This window comes from Ambystoma mexicanum, chromosome 13 (assembly GCF_040938575.1).
Source record: "Ambystoma mexicanum isolate Mex_15411 chromosome 13, UKY_AmexF1_1, whole genome shotgun sequence".
Classification (NCBI taxonomy): Eukaryota; Metazoa; Chordata; class Amphibia; order Caudata; family Ambystomatidae; genus Ambystoma; species Ambystoma mexicanum.
Genome location: NC_090938.1, coordinates 521,028,432 through 521,053,341, shown reverse-complemented (window position 1 = coordinate 521,053,341; position 24,910 = coordinate 521,028,432). Strand labels below are relative to the sequence as shown.

General features: G+C 42.9%; 1 protein-coding gene across 1 annotated transcript in view; it reads right to left on the bottom strand.

Moving 5' to 3' along the window:
• TMEM106A (transmembrane protein 106A) overlaps positions 1 to 24,910 on the bottom strand; it is a 254,513-nt gene that overhangs the window by 165,233 nt on the left and 64,370 nt on the right. Inside the window, exon 3 of the mRNA XM_069634207.1 lies at positions 7,252 to 7,315. Coding sequence (XP_069490308.1) covers positions 7,252 to 7,315 — 64 coding nt within the window. The remainder of the gene's footprint in view (positions 1 to 7,251; positions 7,316 to 24,910) is intronic.

Below are 24,910 nucleotides of genomic sequence, written 5' to 3'. Positions count from 1 at the left end.
GCATCAAGAAAAGACAATGTGACCATTCACTTGTCATCACCTTACCATCTGCAGCCCCTTCTGAATGAAACAACCAAATTAACACCAATGGGGTTTTCACTCAAGCAGCAGGGTGTACTTGAGGAGAGCACAAAAACGACAACACACTTACCAGAACACAGTATCAACAAAGAAATTCCATCTGAAACCCAACGTGAACAGCGGACAAGGATTCAGTGGACACCAGAACATTTCCTTCACTACCTCACTGGAGGATATGTTTCCACGCCTCAGCATCGCAGTAGAAAATAAGACTAAGAGGGACTCTGGAGAGTCAAGGTACAGCCGGCATATGGCCGAAGAAGAAGAAAGATGGGTATGGATAGCAGGGGCCCTGGCACAGAACTCATGCCCCAATCTTAAGAGAGAACAGGCCCCCCCCCCACTTTGTTTTTTGGAATTTGGAACACCAGGGGATATAAACATTTGTTTGAAACCCAGCTACAAAAGGCCAGGTAGGTCGTCCAATGGCGGGATTATTAACGGTCATCAATGATGCATGTAATTTAAACCTTCTTTCAACAAACATCTCTCCACTAATCCAGTCCATACGTCTTTAGGAGCAAGTTCAAAAGAACCGGATACAGAGAACAATACTGATTTGCAACTTGTACTGGAACACAAAGTCTCGGTACGTGAATGGTTTTGTACAAAGGGTTATGAGAGAAATAGATGAATGAATAGAGTTAACTGGCACCACTTAGACATCATAGTGTGTGGTGATCTTAATATTCACTGCTTCAAAAGGGGCCTCAAATGGAGAAAAGAACCATGCCACAGAAGTATTCAAATCATCAATGGCTCCATAAAATGGGACATACTATCCAAATCAACTTGGAAAAGGGGAAAGGATTCGCAGAATCTGGATTATATAATTATTTCAGACAACATCAGAGGAAACCTCATGAGCTGGGAAGTGATCCACACAGTATTCTGAGATTGTAACATATTGAGGATGTCACTTCTTGGCAGAACCCAGGTGGATCGTGGCACTCAGAAAGAGCCTATGGCAATCAATGCTGGTAGGAACAGATTAAGAATGACCTGAGGAAACATCAATTCACTAAAAACTAAGATCAACAAGGTCTCCGCGCTAGACTCTCTTGACTATCCCAGATACATGGTCATATATCGTGAAAAGCATGGCACGAGTGGGAAACACCCTTTCTTCCATTGCCACAAGGACGATGCAGAGTTGCAAAAAAGAAAAAAAATGTCAGCTAAACACGCTTGTTAATAAGCAAAGAAAGCAGCAGACTGCGATCTCTCTGGAGCAACTCAAACGTGGCAAAGTCAACTACAAAAACTGGGTGACGAGTCAAATGTATATTAATCCAACAAAACGCTGAACATATGTTCAAACCAGTGAACTCTAAAAACTCTGCAGAAATGTGGAGGATTTTGAAAGCACTAGGTGCCCCTCAGCAAGCAATAATGGCAAACCCGATTGCCCCTAGTGCATGGTTAACCCACTTCAGTTCACTCTTTCAAAGTCAAGCAGAAACAGAAGCGGTAGAAAGAGACGAGAGGTTGACATCATAGACCTTCGAAACACAAGAGGAAGACATCCTTGGACCAACTAAAAAGGCTAGTAGCTCAAGAGCGGCGGGGACGGATGGGCTGTCGATCGCTATACTGAAGGAAAATCTGGAATTTTGGGCAAACTTAATGCACCACCTGTTTGAAAACATCAAACAGCACAAAGATCCCTCCTTCATGGCTAACATCGATCATAGTGCCAATTTTCAAGAAGAGCGATAGACTGGTACCTATGAATTACCGGCCTACAGCCCTTCTTGACGTGATGGGTAAAACGTTTGCAACATTGGTATTAAAAAAATTAATGAGTGGAGTGTCACAAAGCACCATTTTGACCGCTGGCAAGCTGTATTCGTTAATGGGACAGGTAAATCTCTAAATCTGTTCTCAATTACTTCAAGATAAGAGCTATTTCGACCTAAGGAAACCTAATTTACTTGGCCCCCACAGACTTATCAAAGGTATCTGACTTGGTTAACCGTTCCATCTTGTGGGCAAAAATGGAAGCCTGGGGCTGCCCGCAAGACCTACGAGAAGGTATCAGGGCCCTCCACACTAACACCAAACTACAAGTCAGATTGAACAACCACGGACCCAATTTTAACAACTATAGGCCTGAAGCAAGGTTGTCGCCTGGCACCAGCAATTTTTTACTTGTATGGGTTAGACATGGAAAATGCCTTTGCAGGCATAAAATGCTTTCCACCAAGACTGTCAGGAACCGCAGTGAACAGACTGTTGTATGCAGACAACTTAATAATCATGGATCAAACAGAGATCGGCCTGCAGCGCTAACTAGATGCTTTATCCACACACGTAAAAACAAATGGGCTGCGGATAAATGCCTCGAAATCCAGAATGTGGACCCTGGGCAGAACAGGTGGAAGAAGACCAAAACACAAAGGGTGGATAATGGAAGGCGAGAACAGCCTGGAAGTAAAATCAATGACGTACTTGGGTCAGACAATTCATAAAAGCATAATGGACTCCCGTAGAATTTTGAGTCTAAGATGCAAAACAAAGACTCTGGTGGTCCAAGCTAAAATTATTAGGTTTCGATATTGCGAGTTCTAGATCATCCTAGTGTTAAATTCTACAGGATAAAAGTGCTACCTATTTTGATCTATGGGGCTGAAGCCTCCCTTTCTCTATCTTGGCAAGTATGGTCTAGGTTGGAAGGTCAATTTTGAAGATACGTCTTCAACCTCCCAAACTGCACTCCAATAGCCATAAATAGAAAGGAATTTGGCTTGAACTCAATGTACGCAATAACAATATGGAAATCCCTCTCCTTTTATCGTAGGTGCCTCTTGTCTCCTGTTGATGGTGGATTCTCTACCCTTAAATGTTCAATAGAAGAGAAAAAGGAGACAATACTAAAAGAATGGAGTGATATGTGCCAAAGCAGGATGAAGCTGTTATGCACCACATAAAAAGTTCTCGCTGAGAATCTGGACTTGGTAATGCACAAATTACTTGACAAAGACTGGATAGAAACCATAGACACAGCATGACAGTACAAGATCCATGGCAAATGACTGAACTGAGAAAAACAAGAAGTTACATAACCCTGGTAATGTTCTTTCGCCTGGATGTTCCTCCAACGTATTCCTCATCTATGACATGTAGGGTCCAGCTTCGGCTGCTTCGGAAATTGTTCATCAGAGGGCTCCCTGTGTCGAGTCGATGTCCCTCGAAGGCCTCTGTCGAGGGTGACGTCATCGGATGTTATAAGTAGCACGTACGCAGCCCGTTGCCTCAGTTCTGTTTTTCCCTCATCGTGTAGCAGAGATGCCCATAATGCGGGCCTGACTGTACTGAGCCTTATTGGAACGAAAGCTGTAATAGCATGGGAAATTCTACAGAGGGGTAGGTTGGGAGGGCGATGGGACACAAAGGAATTGCAGAGCCGACTGGGGCAGTATATGTGACATTTTGTGTTTCGAATGACCGTATATATATTATAACTACTCCACCACTCAGTTTGATCCTTCCTATTTGTGGCTAGTGATGGCATAGTGGACCTAGACAATTTCCTATTGATTTTCATAAACCAGGTCTTCAGAATGTAGAAGGCACCAGGTAAGTAATGGATAACCCGGTTGTGGATCTCTGCTGAATGGATGTTAAATAATACCCCCTTAGTTGGCCGATTGCTCAAACCACCTTGATGATGTAAGGATGTCCCAGCTCTGGAACCATAGGCAACATAGGAGATGGTCGTTATTGGATGGAAACTGCTTACAGGGGTCAGAAATGTGAGGCGGACCACAATGGGAAGTTTTCGCAACAAATGCCATTTTAGATAGATTGGATAAAGGCCCCACTATCCCTACACTGACGATGATTTGCCTGCATAAAATAAACTAAAAGGAAACACTCACAAAGGATAGCTGTCCCTCACACTTATACATAAAACAAATGAATAAGGAAATGCATGGCAGTTCAAAACAATAATGATTGTATTCACAATGTAACCACAGTCTCTCTTCATAATCTGGTCGAACTACTCTTCCCCAGGTTTAAACGTAATTCTGCTTTGCAGTTCAAACAAAGAACACAAGGAAATCCTGGTTTGCAACAAAGTTCCAATATAGTTCGATGCAACTTCAAATGATCAACAGAAGGTTCCAAGATAGAAGATAACAGGTTCTTCTTCTTTAAATAAATTCTCAGTTCCTCACTAGCTCCTCAATAGCAACAATGATTGTCTTGATCAGGATGATTTGCCACCCTGATAACTAAAAGAAATACAACTTCTTCACAACAGCCTTGCACGGCTCTTCCTTGAATGCCACAACACCATAAAATGTCTGTCATGACCACCTTGTAGCACTCCTTCAACTTCCACCTGGCCTACTTCCATGTCAGGTCTACAATCTCCAAAGGTTTGCCATCCGGGTATGCTTCTGTGCCCGAACAGCGTTACACAACAAGGTGCTTTTGTGGTTAAGATCAACTGACATGAGGTCCACATCAGCTTCACAACATTCAACAAATTTCAGCTTCAAAACTTTCAACTTTTCAGGGAAAACAAGATTCACATTGGTGCCCTTTAATACTCTTTAATTTAATTAATGATGCTCCTCTCCTTCTGGAGCAGGGGAGCCTTTTGCTAATCTCGTTTTTCCACTACATAAGTAACCAAAAACCGATAGGGATAAGGTCTCTTCCTGCTTCTGCCTTGGTTTTGGTAATGTATGTTTCTCCAAGCTTTTGGCATATGTTTTACACAGAATGGGCAACACGTTCTAGAGCATATAAACTCTGCATTAGCCCCCTTTAGTTGTTGGCAATATTTGTTAGGCTGTGTTGGCCTTGGTCTTAGTCGCTCTTGGCTTGAGCAAAGCTTACAAGTATTAACTCTCAACAAAGTCACCCCATCTGGTTGCTGGGTTTACCACAAACTCACACTTGTAAGGTTACAGCTTTTGTCTTTGTTAGAATAAGGCTTTGCTACTCTTCCCTAGTTCGGTATTCAAAATACAATGGGGAATCACTTTCACTCACACACACACACACACACACACACACACACACACACGAGTGCTGCTTCTTCTGCTCTGCAAATGTTCAGTATTCAAAACCATTCCCTGTACTTCTACATGAGCGTTTCTCACTCAGCCGAATGCCTGCTTTCATTACGCGAGCAGGAATGGAGTGCCCTGGGTCACTGACAACTTGTGAACTCACCGGGTCAGACATGTGCCTCCATTCCCCTCGCCACTCTCAGGACTTCTGCTGTTTTGGCTGCTCGCGACCCGGCAAACTGCTTCTAGCCGTTCAGCTTTGCGAATGTCACTTCCAAATGGAGCTTCTCTTGCTGCAGAGGCTCTCTGGTGCATGCCAGCCACCTGAGACAGCCTCCTGCACGCTTCCCGCTGCGCAACCTCTGCACTTCAGATTTCTGGATAGGCAGACCGTATCTGGGCCGGCAGCTGCTATCTGCCATACAGTGGCCCCGGCGTCTTCCCTCTCCTCCAGCTCCTGCCTGGGCTGTCAGAACGAGCCACGCTGCTTCTGCTCTGCACCAACAACAACTCCTCCTTCCCCATGGACTGCACCTGAGGGGGCCTTTTAAGCCTCTCTGTCTCCCTCAGGTGTGGGTCCTCTGCATTAATGAGCTGACTACTCCTGCAACATGGTGCCTTTTCAGCCCTCTTCTTCGTCCCAGTACTTACGGAATTATGGGACTTGAAGGCCCTAATGAAAAAATGTGATTTTCTTATTTCCGTTTAACAATAAGCCATTTTGTTCCTTAGAACAATCTTTAAACGAACACTTTGATAATTAACCATTAGCCTTGATTGCAAAGGCAAAGGCAATTCTTTTTAGCTGGTGTTATTCACAATGTCCTTTCACTGCACCTTTGGTTGTTAGGGAGGTCTTCAACTTTACAGGTCTCCTGCATTTTAGAAGGGTTTTGATTTCTCCCAAGGTCTAGGGGTTTGTGATTGTTTTCGCCCCTATTTATATGTGTACCTTGTGAAACAGCAAGATGGTTATTGCAACAAGCCATTACACATTTTGGCATTAAAGGAAGACAAATACTGTGTCTCATCCCACTGATCCCTCTCATTCCCCTGGGCCTTTTCTCCTCCCAGGTAATCCTCCCGCAGAACACCAGCCCCAAGGTAAGGACCAGAAAGAGTCTGCCTTTCTCTGGCCACCTGGGAGGAGACTTTAGGCAGGGAATAAGTGAGGAGTCCATAGGATTTATCACACTGCCAAATACCTAGTTAAGTTATATTAAAAACATTAGAACATAGCGCTCAAAATTATAGCACAATTTGTACACTTTAATATGAGTTACTCAATCATTGTATAGTAAATCATATTTGCCTGCCTTAAATCCATTATTGATTGAGCAATAGTGGTTAGGGAGTTCCAGTATGCCTAATTCTTGAGTGCACGGTTTCTGTTGGACTTTCGCCGACACCACCGTCAAACTCATTAGTGGATAAATTGAAGGTATGTCAGAGAGAACTGTGGTGGTCAGTACAGCCAAATAGTTGAACAATACCCATAAACTCTTATATCTGCCAAACTCCCAATCTGATTCTTTAATGTATACTTTTAAGTTGTCAAGTTAAAAGATGTGAATAGGATCACTGTCCCAAACATCTCCAATTCCTTTGATTCCCACAGCAATGAGATTCCCTGTAAAGATGTTTTAATGGCCAGGGATCCCCACATGGAATGTTACTCATGGAACAAGAAAAAACTAAATGTTCATCCCAGGCCTGCACAATTTCTATTAAGGTTAGATGCGATCACAGGGACCTGATCACATTTTAAATATATTTCCATGTATAGAAGCAAAGGGGATAAACACAAAGCAACCTTTTGTTCAGAAGACATTTCGGCTGGGCGGTGCTCAGTAGTAAGCTAAGAGAATGGTTGCCAAAGAAATGTCTCACCCCTTTTTCTCAACCATCATGAGAGGGATTACTTTCTCTAACTACCAACAGGCATCACCACCCTGTGAAAATATTAATAGCTATGCAGTAAATATTGAATAATATGATCTAAGTTGCTAATGTTTGCCAGACTCATGATCTTCATTTATTCTTATAACTCTGCAGCTGACACATGAACTCACCGGAAGCCACCTTACCAAGCCATTGCAAGAGGATGTTTGAGATTTTGATTTAAAAGTAATGAAATACTTACGTTCGCCTTGGCTTCAGCCGCTGGTCACTGTATGGGATCAGAGCCACTAAATCTTTCTCCTGATCTAAGAAACAGAAATAATGCTATAAAAGGTAATGAACAGTACACGCTTACCACAACTAAATTATAGTCATTTCAAGCTCTTTCATTTTATACAGCATTCTATGACTTGGGAGCCATTTCTTTTTTTTGTAATTCTCTTTTTTTTATTAAACTTAGACATTCGAGTCAAGACAGCACAATGATCTAGTAACGCAACCGAGAAGAAAATTACAAACAATAATTTGGTCTACAATCTTTCAAAAACAAAATGCTACATAATGAAAATGTATACAACAGAACAATATTAGAAAAGAGGTACGGATCCAAGTACGGATCCAAATATGTACATCACTGGTTACAATTCAACTTTTTATATTAGCGTTAAAAAGGACATATCTTGGTTTGTGGTGCACTTCTGGGAAATCATTCCGGCTAACAAAAAGTAATGAAGTGCCCATTCAACAAAATATATGGGCATCTCACCCTTACGAGAAGCCTGAATTTTGTACACTGCTGCTACAAACCATATTTTAGCCCACCATTCTCTTAGATCAAAGGTTTGTGAAGATTTCCGATTATGCGCTACTACCACCCGTACTGAAACCAAAAGGTGGTCAAGTAAGCTGAGGAAGTTTTCCCTACCTTATACAATATTTCTGGGTCTTCATCTTCCAATATCATCACTAGTGGTTCGGCGGGTAAATCTATTGCAGTTTAACCTGAGCAAGCACTTCTTCCCACTATGGTCTGAGGAGATCACACGTCCACCAAATGTGAAACATCGCCAACAGTTGGGTCATAATGCAGGAATCAATTTGGGAAGCATCTCGGGGCAATATACTACCTATACAAGATTCTACAGCTATTTTCTTCTAGTTGCATGCTTCTAGATCTGGCAGCTCTTGACCAAATATTATACCATGCCAATTAATCAACCGGGGCTCCCATGTCTGTCTCCCATCGGGCCATATAAGGATGCAGGATTTTGAAATGGCGTGCATTCAGAATTTTATATATCGAAGACACTTTCCGGGTTGGGGGTCTCCTAAGAACAGATATCCCAACTGGGTGGTCTCCCTCTTAGCCTAAATAGCCACTTTGGCAGTTATGTTCCGATGCCTCTGTTGAATATAACCATGCTGTCTGTATTTTTAACCATAAACATGTGTGTACATTTATCAAAGGTTACTAGTTAAATTTCTTCGAACAGCTGACCCACTCTCACCAGGCCACTTTCTCTCCACCGGGTAAATCTCCTCCCTTGCAGACCCGGGGAAAGTGTAGAGATTTTCAAATTCGCATAAGTGGAGAAGAGAAGGTAGTTCCTGCATATTTCCACACTGTCCTATCCCAATAGTCCTTTGTCGCCTTAGTGGATGAAAACAGGCGGCACCTTTCCTTCCTTGCAATCGGGGAATGCCAACACCAGTCATGTAATGGGATACCAATCACAGAACTCTCAATGTCTACCCAGTGTTTTGGTGTGCCGTCTATGCCTCCACTATCCAAAAGGGGGGCGATTTGCACCGTATACAAAAAACGTCCTAAATCGGGCACCCTTAAGCCCCCCCTTGCCTTAGCCACCATCAACGTATGTCTGGGAACCCTGGGAAGCCGCTTGGCCCAAATTAGTTTGAATACCTGCATTTGAAAATCTCGTAATACCCTTTTAGGAATCAGAAGCAGTAGTCCCATAAAAATATCGAATGGCTTCGGTAACAATGACATTTTGAATGCTGCAATCCTCCCCAGCCAAAGATTTTAGCTCTACCCCCTATGGATTCCTAGTGACAGTTTTCGAAAGTCAAAGTTTCGAAAAGTGCCGGAAAAAAAGTTTCGATTTTTTTTTTTTTATGGGGGTCCCCCCGAAAACCCTGTTTTTTTTTTAAAACACTTATTTTACAATAGGAAATTAAAATAAGCCCTTCCATATAAAAAGAAATACATTCAAAACTTTTTCTCAGCACTTTTGAGTCAGAACTATTGACATTCAAAACTATTGTTTCAAAACTTGGACTGGACACCCTCCCACTCCCCCCATTGGCCAAGATCTGATTTAAGTGTTGAGATTAACCCAGGTATATTACGAGGATACAATTATTCATAACTACGAGTGAGGTAATTCCCCAGGTATTTCAGGCTATTGGCGTTCCATTGAAACGCAAAGGTGTCCTTTAACCCCGTACTGTGGTAGGTTGCTCTGTACCATTAATTATAACCAACTTAGTGAAGTTGTTCTTAAACCCAGCTGACTGGTGCAATGTGTGTAGTAAGGAAACAATGTGTGGAAGAGTGGTCTGCGAATCAGGCATAAAAAACAGAAGGTTGTCAGCGTATAAGGCAACTTTGTGTTGGGTTCCCACTGCACCAATACCTTGAATTGTTTCAAAGGGCCTAACTTTGCACGCTAACAGCTATACAGACAGAGCAAACAGGAGGTGGGATAATGGGCATCCCTAGCGGGTCCCTCTACATTGCAAGATAGGCACAGAAAGCCCTCCATTCATCTGAATTTTGTAGTTGGATGGACCAAATTAGCTAATACCCTCTTAATAATGACTGAGTGTTAAGATTTCGCTTTACTGCACCTTTCCTTCCATTTTTATGGACTCCCAAACGTTTTGTTTTTATTTTTGATCCTGACCTGTACTATTTACAGTGCAGTGAATCCTTAAGCTTCACTAAACTGTCTTTTGCTCATCTGTTATGGGGAAGCTCACATGTCCTTCACGCTGTCAGTACTGGAAACATTGTTTCCCTTAGTCTTGCGACTTTGTTACTACCTTTAGTAACTTGTTATCACTTGTGGCGGAGTCAGCTGAGTCTTAGAGTCTGCAAGAGTCTGCATCGAGCTCTGCTTGACGGATCCTGTTTGCTGCCTGGAGGCTGCTCCTGCTTTCTACGCTCGTCTGTGCTGCCTGGAGGCTGCTCTCGCTCTCTACACTCGTTTGTGCTGCCTGGAGGCGGTGCTTAGGAAACTTTTCAAATCCTTCAAAGACTGCTGACTCTCGCGGAGCGAGCGCGGAGTCAGCTGAGTCTTAGAGTCTGCAAGAGTCTGCATCGAGCTCTGCTTGACGGATCCTGTTTGCTGCCTGGAGGCTGCTCCTGCTTTCTACGCTCGTCTGTGCTGCCTGGAGGCTGCTCTCGCTCTCTACACTCGTTTGTGCTGCCTGGAGGCGGTGCTTAGGAAACTTTGCAAATCCTTCAAAGACTGCTGACTCTCGCGGAGCGAGCGCGGAGTCAGCTGAGTCTTAGAGTCTGCAAGAGTCTGCATCGAGCTCTGCTTGACGGATCCTGTTTGCTGCCTGGAGGCTGCTCCTGCTTTCTACGCTCGTCTGTGCTGCCTGGAGGCTGCTCTCGCTCTCTACACTCGTTTGTGCTGCCTGGAGGCGGTGCTTAGGAAACTTTGCAAATCCTTCAAAGACTGCTGACTCTCGCGGAGCGAGCGCGGAGTCAGCTGAGTCTTAGAGTCTTAGGAGTCTTTAGGAGTTATGGAGAAAGATGACTGCGTAAGTTCTACACTACAGTCTATCACGCGTTCGAAGACAAGACGTTTAAAACAACCGTCTGCACGACCTCGACCACAATGCCGACAGGGATCTGCTGTTTTCATTGGACCCGCTATTCTGCCGGTCGCCTGTGCCGGGGTTGGGAGAGAAGAATCTGCAGATCTGCAATCCTCCCAAGTAAGTGTTTCTCGTGTGGTCCGAGAGGATAGTGACGTTGATACTTTACAAACTGATTCCTCTGGCATTTTCATGAAAGATCCCATCATTTCCCGGCCAAATGTTTCACCCTTGAATAATCAAACGGCATGTAAAAACTTAGGGGGTCAGGGCTCATCCTTGACCCACCCGTCTATGCTGTCAGCTTCATGCTTGGTGCCCTGCCCTGAGGAACGTGGAGGGCTTGGGTCTGTTAGCCGAAGTCTGACTTGTACTGGCGGCATGAACTTGGATAACCGCTCGAGTTCTCTTCAACTCGCCATAGTTAATGGTGGGTCCCTTGGTGGTGCACCACGTTACGAGGTTCCAATGTTAAGGGTGCTTGCTTGGCGGATCGTAAATAAGTTTTCGCTGGATACAACTCTGCCGGTTACGACAAATTCACTTTTTTTTTCAGTGTCAGAAACCCCATCTCATTGCAGAACCCCTGTGTCTCAGGAGAACGACAACATGAGACACCCGTTTGACTTTTCTACAACCACAAATACTTTGCTGCCGATTGTCTCGAATGTTGATAACACCTCGAATATAGTACAATCCAACGAGTTGGCTCTAAAAACTGCTTGCTCCCTTGGAGTATGTGCAGTGGGTGATTTTTCCATGTCTGATCTAGCCTTATTTGTAAATACACAATCCACAAATGAGCCCGTGGTACGCAATGATTGTAGAGAAAGAAGTACAAGTTGTGATGATGTATTTGAAGCATCGAAAAAGTCTATTAATCAGGCGTCAGATCAAAATATGCTCCCACTCCAACAACAAAAAAATGCTCTAGTGACTTCTGAAATAATACATTCTGAACATCTGATTTATGAGACATATAAGACTTCAAATGCAAATGCGTGTGAAGTTATCTCTTCTAGGAGAAATTCATTGGATGTGGTGAATAAACTATTAAAAGACCTCACAAAACTAAATCAATCCAGAATGGATAAAAAAACTCAAGAATCAGATTCGTTTATCAATCTGGAGAAGCCAAATGACATTAACAGCAAAATAGCTTCTACAACTAGTCTGAATCCAAAAACAAAGCGATGTCGTCTTGTAGATAGCGACTCATCGGGTCCCATCTGTTCGCAGCAAAGTGCTCCAAAAAAACGATCTGTACAGATCTCTGCGTACAAACAAACTGCTGAGAAAACCCAGGAGAGTACTCACATTCCATTCACAAAGACGCAAATGTCGCAATGTAGTGACTCCTCATCAGATGCTTCCTCAACTGATCATTGAAAGGGATTTTCCTAAAATAAGGCGATCTCAGAAAAATATTCATATTCAAAGACCGCCTTCGGCTGCCTTAACGGAAACGATTGTTAAAAAACTGCTCCAAGATATACAACCTACATTGACCTCTACCATGTCTATGACGATTGGTCCTTTTCTCAAAATGTATGAGCATTTGAAAGACAGTATGAACGATTTGAGTACTTTAGCTGCTCTCTTGAACTCAAAGATGGTGAATATTGAAAATGACAACAATCTCTTTAAACAAGTGATTTATGACTCTAATAATAAAATTGATCACTCATTAATGGTCCTAACTGAGCAAAAAGAAAACAACAGAGAGGACAAAAAATTACTGGTAGAAGTAGCAAAACAGGCGCTCGGCCTTCTAAAACCTCAAAATTCTAACATACGCCACTCTTCTACCGATTCAGTGACGCAGCATCAAATTATCGAAGAGAAAACCAATAAAAATATCACTATCGAAGTTGACGCTAATAAAGCCTCGGATCACGTAATGATAGAACCAACGCAAACATTATCTAATGAATTGAGTAAAAGCGTGATTTGTACTAGTGATGTCGAGGCTACTGACTCTCGTGGAACAAGTAATATCAACACAAAGCAAATACTAACCAACGACTCGAGTAAGAGTCTGACTCACAGTACTCCAGAAAGTTTGGAATCTGAGTCAATGGCAACCCTAACTCAGATGCAACTAAAGGAAGTTCTCAATCCTGAGAAAGAAAGTCTCTTGCAGCCTTTGAGCGGAAAGGTCCTAAGGAATTTTTCTGAGGCTGTTGTAAGCTCCCTGTCTGCGATCAACTTAGCCAATACCGATCCGCAACTTCCAGCCTGCTCAAATAATACTGATGGCTTAACTCACAAGGATAATGATAGCCCTGTTGTTATAAACCCTGTCGACTTTCCCATCTTCAACCGTTCCACACATCAGAACACCCTTCAAAGGGGCTTAAAATCAAAACAAGTAAAGAAATCAAAAAATATACGAATCAAAGCTACAAATATGACAAATAACTCAAGAAAATTCCTGCGGAATATTAAAGCTGTCTATATGAATGTGCAAGCTGGAACTGTAGCTGAACAGAATGTCCCATTGCCTAAAGAGCAATTATCAGTGGACATCATTACTGATCAACAAGCGACCGATGCAAAAAAATCACCAATACCCATTGTGCAGAGAATGCCGATAGAGGGAAGTACTAGGTCGACGGCTGCTAATATTTCTGTCAATTTGCTTGACTTATCAACACACAATGAGGAAGCAGCAACTGAAGTTACAAACGAAGATCTAGATGCGACAGTGGATGAATTGATTGCACCAACCTCGCGTGGACCGAAAGCACCTGCTTTGGCATGTATGCCGTTTGGTTGTGAAAAAAATACAAGGGTTTGTACTATAATATCACCAGAGAAACCACCTGCAAATTCACGACCAGCTCTTTCAACTTCGCCCTTCATGACTTTATGCCAAAGAAGGAACAAGCTTACCGAAGCGCGAAAAAGCTCAAAAAAGACTCCAGATCAAGAGACAAACTGGTCTGTTATTAGCTCTGCTAAAACAGCAAATGAGCAAATAGAAATCAAGGATTGTGTAATTCGAGAACATACTCCCACTGTAGAAAAATCTCTAGGGAGTCTTGTTTCCAAACATAATCATAGACTTGTAAAGGAAAAATCACACTCAAAATATTGTTTGGTTCTCGAACGAATCGAGGAGAATGATGACGACCTTGTGCTTAATCGTAGAAACGTCTTGCGTCTCCTCCATTATGTCCCTTCACTACGCATGATTGAGACTAATGACATAAAAGTGGTAGACTTTTTCAATGAGAAGCGGAATGATATTGTGCGGCTATACATTGATTCACGAATCATCTGCAACACCTTATTGGAAGCTGCTTCGGTGTTGATTTCTATGGGCTTCGATATCAATGAAATTCAACAGAATAAAGAAGAAGATGAGAATTATAAAGAACCACGTAAACGGTTAATGACCGAACACGCAAGATATGCTCCCAATAACACTCAAGCCGTAATTAAATCGGTTTACATTGAGGAAATTGAATCTAGTCAAGACAAAATGTTGTTTGAGGTTAGTGGCTCAAAAATAGATAAAACCCCGAAGCTTCCAACTGAACAAATCAAAATTACCATCGCACAAAACTTAAGCCCATCATCGGCTGTTGTAACTGAACCAAAAAATGCCCGAGCAATTGATTCCTCTAAAGACTGGAGCTGGCTTGCTAAAGCAATAAATTCTCAAAATTCTCAACAACAAAGCTAATGCCAAACCGACAAAAAACCTATAACTAAGATAGCCAGTTGGAATACTCGTGGCCATGTGCACTTGCAAAAATCCATTTGGTTAGAAAATATTGATATTATGTGTGCCCAGGAAACCTGGCTAACTACATGTCCGGTAATAGAAGGTTTTGAGATTGCTTTTAATCCTGCAACTAAGAAAAAACTTGGCAGACCAACTGTAGGATTAATGACTTTGGTTCGAAAAAGTTCGGGCTACAGAATATTCGAAACTTGTAATCACACTCCCTATATTCAGACAACTGTGCTTCAGTGTGGAAAATCTGGAAAACAGAATAAGAACTTCCTGTATATCCTTAATCTTTATTGGCAACATAAAGTTTCTCCTGCCGCAATTTTCACTGACCAAATAACAAATATTATTGATAATATTTATGAGGTAGATGGGGCAGCAAACATAGTGCTGTGTGGCGACCTAAACATAAATTGCTTACCAGTGCCATCAAAAAAATCTAAAACTTTTGTCTTCGAAAAGGTGGCCCAACTATGGTTAGGAGAAATGGAAAACAGAAACATGCACATGCTGAATGGTCATACCTACGGGGATATACCACCAAAAGTCACGTGGATGAGGGATGCACAAGAATCCATTTTGGATTATTTTTATGTATCTGAGAGCGTGCATATTAAGGTCTTGGAATTACAGGTTATGCAAATGAAGGAAAGTGATCATAACCTTGTGACGATTACGATTGCGGTTTCATCACAGAACCTTTCCGATAAATGGTCTTTTGATTTAACACTGGAATCAAATAGAGTTCGGTTACGCCTTTCGGAAAAAGAGGCTCGGAGCATAACCCATGCATATCAAGAAAACAAAGATAAAATTGAATACTCCGATTTATTGGAAACATATAAGGAAAAAAAACATGGATTGAAAAACGATGCTTTAAGAACTTGCACGTTTTTGACTTAGAAATCTCCAAACGCAAGCGTAAAATGAGAAGCGACATACGCACGTGTAGTGGAATGTCTTCAAATGAAACTGTTAATAAGATCAAAAACATAAAACAAGCTTATAAAAACTGGATAAAACAACACAAAAAAATCATGCTGCAATCTGACGCTGAACTTATGTTATCAAAACTTGGAAGTAGTAATACACGCGACTTTTGGAGTCTAATAAATAATCTTTCTGGCTCTCAGAGTGCTGTACAGACTAACATGGTTAGTGAGAGCGTCTGGATAACCTACTATAAAAACTTGTATGGGAAAAAAGGCTCTACTATAGAATCTGGACTGGCAAAAATGGAGCACTGGGATCTGGAGTTTCAAGAAGATGACATTTTAGAAACAAATAACAACTTAAGTACCTCACGTGCCCCTGGGCCTGATGGTTTTACCAACTTTACCTTGAAAGAAAACCCACAAATTTGGGCGAACTTTTGTAATACCTTATTCAAGAAAATTGTGTCAAGATGTGAGACACCAACATCTTGGAAGAGTGCTATAATTGTTCCTGTGTTTAAAAAAGGTGACAGACTAAACCCGGCACACTATCGCCCAATTGCGCTTCTTGACGTTTTAAGCAAGGTTTACGCTACCATGTTAAAAAATAAATTTCTAAAATGGTCCCAGCAAAACCATTTTGTTGATCAAAGACAAAGTGGCTTTGTGAAAGGAGTTGGATGCAGCCTGAATCTATTTATAGTTAATACCCTGAAAATGGACGCAATAAGAACTGGGACCAAGATTTACTTGGCAGTAATTGACCTATCCCAAGCCTTCGACAGTATAAACAGGGATATACTTTGGGCAAAACTTGAAAAAACTATGTGTCCTCCAAGCCTTCTTGCTGCAGTAAAAGACCTGCACACTGAGACAAATGTCAGAATACGACTTGATCGCCAAGGGAACTTGTCAACACCAATTCTGACTTTTCGAGGTGTAAAACAAGGATGTCCTCTTGCCGCCATTATTTTCAACTTCTTTCTTCATGACATTGACCAAACAATTAACGGAGAGGGATCATTTTCACCAAAAGTCAACGGATCACACGTGAGTCATCTACTTTATGCAGATGACTTAATTTTGTTAGACCTAACTCCAATTGGTCTACAACGGAAATTAACAGCATTGGTACGTTACGTTGAAAAAAATGAATTATGCATAAATGCTGCAAAATCGGAAATCCTTGTATTAAGAGATCTACGTGGTCAAAAAAGCACCTTTAAATGGCATATAGGAAAAATACAACTTCATTCTATTACCGATACCAAATACCTAGGCATGAGGATTAGTTCCAGCTTGAACGATGCTCCATGGGTGGAACAAACAAAACTGAAGTGCCGGCAACTGGCTACACAAGCTATGGTGTTACATAAGAAATATGGCCGGTATTCCATGCTTCCAGTTATATCCTTTTTCAAACAAAAAGCTACCCCAGCTTTAATCTATGGGGCAGAATGTGCTTTTGGCTGCTCAAGCGACTTGTGGAACTCGATCGAAAACATCTTTTGGACTAAAGTCCTTGGTTTACCTAGAAGCACTCCCTCTGCATGTATACGATATGAGCTGAGTCTAACATCTATTAATGCAAGAGTGATTTGGAACTCATTGACCTTGTTTCGAAAAATGTCTCTTAAAGATCTTACCTTGCAGTTTAAAATTCTTGCAAATCCAGGAGAAACCAATAAAAACTCTGTACTGTATTTATGGGTGCAACGATGTAAAAACGTGCTCACAGAACTAGACACAGACCTCGACACACTTCATATTAATCCTGATCACGTCAAAAACAAACTCTGGAGACGCGATTGGTGTGAGACCTGTGATCTTAGACGCACCTATAAACTTATGCAAGATGCTCCTGGTGAAAAACGAGCGTTAAACGAGTTACACATTCCTTGGAAACAATTTCCTGATGAAAGGAAAAGAAGACTTTATATGATGTTTCGTTTCAATATTTTCAAAACTCGCGAAAGAATTAACTGTTGGGCAAAAAATGAGTTGCATTCTGATCTTTGTCGATTGTGTAATGAAACCAAAGAAACTTTAAAACATCTTGTTCTATTTTGCGTGGGTCTCACTGAGGATAGAACTCGACAATTTGGAAGCATCGCGTTGGAAAGAGCGACCTATCGTGTAAAAGACTGGTGGCAACTAATGTTTGATGCAACCGATCAAAGACTAATTTTAGCGTTAACTTTTTTCTTGGAAGCTATGGCATCACGACTTGAACAGCTGGAGGATGAGGGAACATACAACTTGGAAACTACGAGCGTGCCTCGTGTCTAATCACTGCTCCAAGTTTATGTCCCTGTGGTCGCATTTGACGTATGAAGTTGGGATCGATCGAATGTGAAGCTTTGTAACTCGCTTGTGTTTGTCTGATGTGTTATATCTTCCTTTTCTGTTTTTAAAGGTTTATTATAAACCGTATAAAAATAAAAAAAAAATAAAAAAAAAAATAAAAAAATAAAAGTAACTATTTATCATTGTACAATGGATCTTACAATGCAGTACAATGGGGTACACGTTTTGTTTTGCCCTACACTAACACTCAAAGGATGTTTGATTACTCTAGGTGTGCTAGATGGACACGCAGGTGACAGCAGTGACTTTTTACAATTTTTTGGTGCTTTTCGTTTTAGCCTTACTGCGTTTAGCTATTAACTGTGGCTAGTGTCCAAAGATGGGCGTGCCACATGGTTTTTTGCTTGTCCTTTGGCCATCTTTTTCTTTAGCCTTCTTCCTGGCCTCTGAGGCCAGGAAAATCCTTATATGGACTTCCAGTGCCCGGGAAAGCAGAGGATTTTGGTGGGCTACTGGAGTGCTGTGTGGGTTTGCTGGCAGGATGTTGGCTGGGACTGTCTGGTTCCAATCCAGAAACTGGTTTCAGTGTGTCTGAGCGGTATACAAGAGTTTTGCTGCCAGTAGTCCTGTTTGGACCACTGCTGGGATGTGTGTGTGGCTAGTCCTGCTATTGGCTAGTGGAAGTTTCGGCTCTTACCTGGCTTTTAGTATAAGAAGTGCACCCCTGCCCCCATTCTTCAAAGATCCTAGAGTAACCTGAAAGAGCCAAGACTCCTATCCAGCTGTGAGACCAGTGAAGAGACCGGAGACCCGACTGAAGGAGGCCTGGCGAACATCTTCTGCTACTGTCCTGGTGGAGCCCGGTCTTGCTCATGATCTTCAGCAGTCCTGCGAAGGAGCTGCGACCCTTGGAGTGGAGGGAACATCCATTCCGGATGTCTGCTCGGTACCCTGCGAAGAAGAGTCATGGGAAGTGTCCCGGGACCATCCTGTGGCAGACAAGCTCTGAGTTTGGGCTACCGTGCTGCCGACATCGCCACTCCGAGGTGAGGCCTGGAACTTGGGGAATCCTCAGCTTGCCCTACGAAACTTACCTCAGCATCAAGGGGACCCGAGATAGGAGGGAAAGTGTGGCAAGTGAGGCCCTTTGCGTTGCCATGCTGCAGTGACCACCATCCGAAACCGCTTACCTGACTCGAGTCCAGTCCTAAGAGAGGTCCTGCATCGTGTGTTTCTGCATTCTTCATCTGAGAGTCATTGCACCAGCGAAAGACACCGACCGCAGATCAGCTTGAACCTGTAACCCCTGCGACTCAAGGACTGAGGCTGACAGCGAGAAAAGCAACCTCAGACCTTCTTCCATTGATCTGCCAAGTCCAGGGAAGAATCGGAATATGGGGGTAAGTTACAGTGATTCTTGCCTGCCCCTAAACTCCCTTTACAACATTTCCTAACTTTTACTATACTTTGGTTTTACCATAGCTTGCTGGCACAAACATTACCAAAGTTGGGGACACTTCTATTGGTTAGAATGCATTGTCCTCTAACCCTAGGAACTGTTCACTGGACCCCAGAGACCCTACCTTCTTTTTCTCCTACATCACAAACTGTGTCAGAACGTTCTTGAACGTTTGGGCATAAGGCCCCAGACAATTTAGGGAAGGACGTTTGAAGATAGGGTTAATTCTCTGTGGACCTCTAGTACATAACCTAATCTGCACTTTCTTTTACAGGTGTTTTATTTGTGTTATGCCCTACTTCATTCACTGTATATATGTAATCTATTATTAGTGTTCTGTGATATTTCAACCGGTTAGTCATTTTTCATAGTGTTGTTTGGCCATAAATAAAACTAAAAATGTTATGCATACTGTCCAAGTGTAAATTGGGATTCCCATTGTGTGTACTCTTTGTGGACCCTTTACAAGTGTGCCACTTCTTGAGACTTAGCCTAGACCCTTGTCGCTGCTACTTGGAACTGGGTTGGCTACAGCTCCCCCGAGTTGTCCCTGTCACAGTATCGGTTGGCCTTCTATAAATCTGTCCATCAGGCCAGAGCATAGAAAATCAGTCCCAACACTGGGCCAAAATCAAACCCCCTCAGTACCTCCGAGAGGTAGGTCCAATTTATTCTGTTAAATGCCTTTTCTGCTTCGGCTGACAATATCGCTAGTGCTTAATTCCCTTGCTTTGCCAATTCAATCACATCTATAGCTCTCCTTATATTATCATGGGCTTGCAGAGCCGGAAAGAAACCAGTCTGGTCTTTATGTATAATTCCAGGGAGAATACCCACCAACCTAGTGGCCAGGATTTTGGAGTAGATTCGGGCGTCAGAATTAAGGACTGCAATCGGCCTGTAGGAGGCGCAGTTGGTGGAATACCTACCAGGTTTACCCAGCAGTGTTAGTAATGATTCCCCCATTATTGGTGTAACTGTGCCCGTTTCACAAAAGCTTTTGAATATTGCTACCAAACGCGGGACTAGTACTCCAGAGAATTTCTTATAAAAAAGAGTTGAGAAGCCATCTGGGCCCGGTGCATTGTTATAAGGAAGGGATCGGATAATCTGAGAAAACACATCTGCCGTAATCAGACCTTCTAATATTACTTTATCTGCTTCCAAGACCGTAGGGAGGGAAGCCATTCAAACACATTCCTTCTGCTGATTTTCGTCTAGGGCATCGGCTCTAAATAAGGCAGAATAGTACCGAGAAAAGATTTGAAAATAGAGGGATATTTGTTCCGAGATCAAGGCACAATTAGCTGCATCTGCCAAAATGAAATCAGTCACCCTCCAGTGATTTCCTCGGGTGGGGGCATATGCAACTAGTTCAATTGCAATGGGGGCATGTGCCAAAACAACCACCAATTCTGTGGTGGAGGTCGTAACAGCCGGCAAGATCGATCTAGAGGCCAGAAAAGAATCAATCCGGGAAAATCTACGGTGAACATGGGATAAATGTGTATAATCCCTATGATGATGGTGTTGGTGTCGCCACACATCTACCAGTTGTAAATCTACGATCACCTGTTTAAGTGAGGTAGATCCAGTTCGGCCGATCTCCGCCATATTCGTTAATCTATCAATCCCACTATCTAGTACCACATAAAATCTCCCCTAACAATGAGGTCCCTGGACTTGCATTGGACAATGCAGGGAAACCGGCGGGTGTAAAGTCACCCTGGTTTTGGTTTGGGCCGTGTACTGGCAATACAGCCCAGCTAAGTTAATATGTAGGCCTAAGTACTTCCATTGGTTATTCTTCAGTTTCCCAAATGTGTTAAAAGCTAAGGGAAAGCAAAATAGTATAGCAACCTCTGCCCTTTTATGTGCTGCAGAGGCAAAGTATTGATGTGGGAACTACTTGGAGCGCATACTTGGCCAATCTGCCCTCAGAAGATGCATCTCCTGAAGGAGCACTGAGTCGGCCTTCAGCTCCAGCAGTTTGGCAAACACACTCTTGTGTTTCCTGGGAGAATTGAGGCCCTTTACATTTAGTGAGACAATTTTAAGATCACTCATTTGAGAACCGTTCATCCTCCCTACTCCACATTATAAACTATATTGGTCTGCGAAGTAGTGACCTCTGAGATCCGGAGCCACAACAAACCCCATGACAGACCCCTACCAGTGCTCCAGATAAGATTTTGGGATGGGAGTATTTTATTCCCTGTATTTAAACTTTCAGAGTAAATGTGATTTTAAGAGAGTAAAAATGACTTTTCTCCTTTGCAAGAGATTAAAGTGTGTGTGACATCCAGCCGACGCATGCACAAACTGTATGGAAATCATTACCGTACGGCAGCTTTCTGCATTGTGACAGAATACACCTTACATTATTTGGTATGGCCATTTGATCTCTCCTGTATATATTTAAATGTTGAAATCACAAAAACCTAGCCAATTACATAGTAAAGCAAAAATGAATTGTATTGTGTGTTTTGAGGTTCGATAGCAGAATTTTCATTTGATGTTTAATGAGGCCTCATTTTCTGAAGCTATTACTACCCAATGGTATGCCAATGTTATGATACAACAGTGCAGAGAAGCAAGGACTCCATGCTAAATTCTATATCTAATCTAATGGTCAAATGGTTATTTATATAGCGCTTTTGGCGAAGCGATGTACATAGAACATATTTGTCACAATTATCACCAAACCAAAGTCGGTACTCCTTTATCGACCTCGAAAGGATGAAAGGCTGAGTTGGACTTGCCGGGATTCAGGTCTGCAACCTACAGATCACGCACCGATTGCAGCAATGAGTGCTCAACCGGCTGAGCTATCTTATTGGCTAACATCCTTCAGAGGTCGGTTAACTGAGTATCGACTGAGGTATAATAACCACAGTACCTAGATGTTGGACGAACCATTTATGAAGCACTACATGAAGTTAAATACCTATCTGGATTATCACAGGGACAGGTTTTGCTGAGTTTCTATTTCAATTACAAATGTAACTTTCATTTGTTTGTTTTTGAACTGCGCTTGTGCTTCCTGGAGAGTCAGGTTTTGGATGTTTTAATTGTAGTCTTGAAGATTTGAGAGGCTAGAACACCTGTGATGTGTGTAATGACAATCACTCACCCTTGAGCAAAGACTCTGCTGCCACTGACCATTTATAGTAATGTACCCCATTGACTTCAAGGTTGAATGGATGTAATCTAGACTGTGCATAGTCATCATTTTACACACTTATAATTAGAGTGTAAATTAAATTATCAGTGTAAAAATGATCTGCCTCTGCATGATTATGCACACAGCACCAGAACTCTGAAAGATACAATTGTGCAATACTGGTTTGCTTTCACTGGAAAAAAGCATAATTTGTTACAAAATATTTAATTCTCAATTGCAACTTTGATCTTATTAATTCTATGACAAGACCGGAGGCGAGCATTATGCTTTCTTCTTTAATACTGCCAAACACAGCAATTCAAATTTAAACATCTTCTTTTTCAATAACTTTCATTCATTTTTTTTTATTTTTTAAAATGAACCTTTTTGAAAACTATGCACTTAAACAGTCTTAAACTGGAGCCAAACTACAGTTCCCATGAGGCCTTCTGCTAATCTGTAGTCTTTGCCTCATCTCGCCCTCCAATGAGAGTCCACCAACAAGTATAAACCCCTCTGCACAACGGGTGCCTTCCTCTTCTTTTTTGCTGCCGACACGGAGATAAGTAGAACTTTACTTTGTTTATTGTGCAGGCGTTTTTAATGGATAGCTTTAATTCCCTACTGTGAGGGTAGTGTTTCTGGGCGCAGCACAGCGTTATTTTTAAAGTTCTCCACAGCGCAGCGTTCAGCTGCGGTCACGCGTGTGGAACAATTAAAGTTATTTGCGTCTTTCGAACGCCGAGCGTTCGGAACGGTTTACTTTCACTAGCGGAGGGGAAGCGGCCTGCGAGCGTAATCGCAAGCGTTAGGGCCCGCTTCCCCTCAGATATCTCTATTATTGCATTTCGACAGCTACGCGAGTCAGAGGAACACGGCTGTGGCTCTGCGTACTGCATTGTATACGCATGCGCGCATGCGCATTTCATTCAGAAAAGACTGTTTACTTCCTAGTGTTCGGTAACGGTCGGGCAGCTCCTTCATCAGCGATTCCCTCACAGGATCTCGCGCTCATATTCCCAGAGGCATGTATAAAAAAAAAAGAAAGGAAAAAAAGAAGATTTTTTTACTTCTGAGCGAAGCGCTCGGGAAGCGATCTTTGCAGATCTCTCCCAAGTAGTTTGTCAGACTAGTGACACTAAAGTTTTTTCTTACTTCAGTGTGTCTGTTACCCTTGGACATCAGTTATGGCTTCTGACAGGAGCCAAGATTATTGGGATGAGTACGAGGAGCAGGAGGAAGAGCTGCAGGAAGAGGAGAGGGATTTATCCCTCAGCTTTAAAACAGTCCTGAGGGACTCCCTAGCCAGAGCAGTAGCTCCGGGGGTTTAGCCCATTCAAGAGAGATTAGCAGCTCTTGAGAGTATTCTGGGCAGCAACGCTGGCTTGATTGAAGATCCTGGCGAGGGGACCTCCACAAGGCCTCTGGATGATACCAATAGGTGGGTGTAAAGTCGCGCGGAAGAGGAAGCACTCTTCTACCCTACCTCCCCACCCCCCAGGCTCTATTAAGGGGACTAGAGAAACGCCCCTGGAGGCAGCCGACGCATTTCACCGACTGAAAAATGCATTTATGGCCAGATCAGCTTTGCCCAGCCTCCCTCCCACTACCCCAGGGGAAGAAAATACAGGGGATGATGTCTCGTCCGCGGAAGAATATGGCAAGGAAGATGAAGAGGACGAGACTCAAAGCAGGGTTGAAGTACCAGACATTGCCAAACCAACTGGTAATTCCCAAGCCAATGAAGTGGAAGGTACCCTCATTGACGATATCTCGGATATGTTCGAGCCAGACACGATTCGGCACCCCAGGTCCACCGAATGGACACCGTCGCCTAGAGTGGCAATCTACATGGCCCAAAACCTCAGGAAACCCCTGGAGAAAGAAAGGAGATTTCGGCTCAAAGCCTAATGTCCAAGGCCAGAGCTGAACGGCAAGGCTGCTGAAACTCCAGAGCTTGATCCTAAGATGCTCTCATTCGTTTCCAAAGCTAGTAAGGACCTTAGAAAAGGCATGGATCGCGCCTGGCAAGACAAGGTGCTCGATATATCCGGCCCCATTGCGAAAATCATGGACCTTGCTGAAAGATCTAAGGATACGGGTGAGCCTGTTGATCCCAATATTCTAGCAAACTGGACGCAACGCACCGTCTGCATGCTAGGCAATGCCAACTCTGCCCTGTCAGCAGAGAGACGAAAGTCTATGCTCGTGAAAATAGATGCAAAGCTGGGGGATATGGCCTCATACGAGGCGGGTGAGAGCACACAGGGTCTACTCTTTGGCGACACTTTCGTCAAAGAGATGAGCAGGTTTGTGGGAACCTACACAGCTCGGGAGAAGGCACAAGCGTCAATCAAAAAAGTATTCCCCGGGCGTGTTTTTGCCGAGGCTGGTCGATTCCGAGGCTCGACCGGCAGCTTCAACGCGAATAGAAGGCCCCAAGGT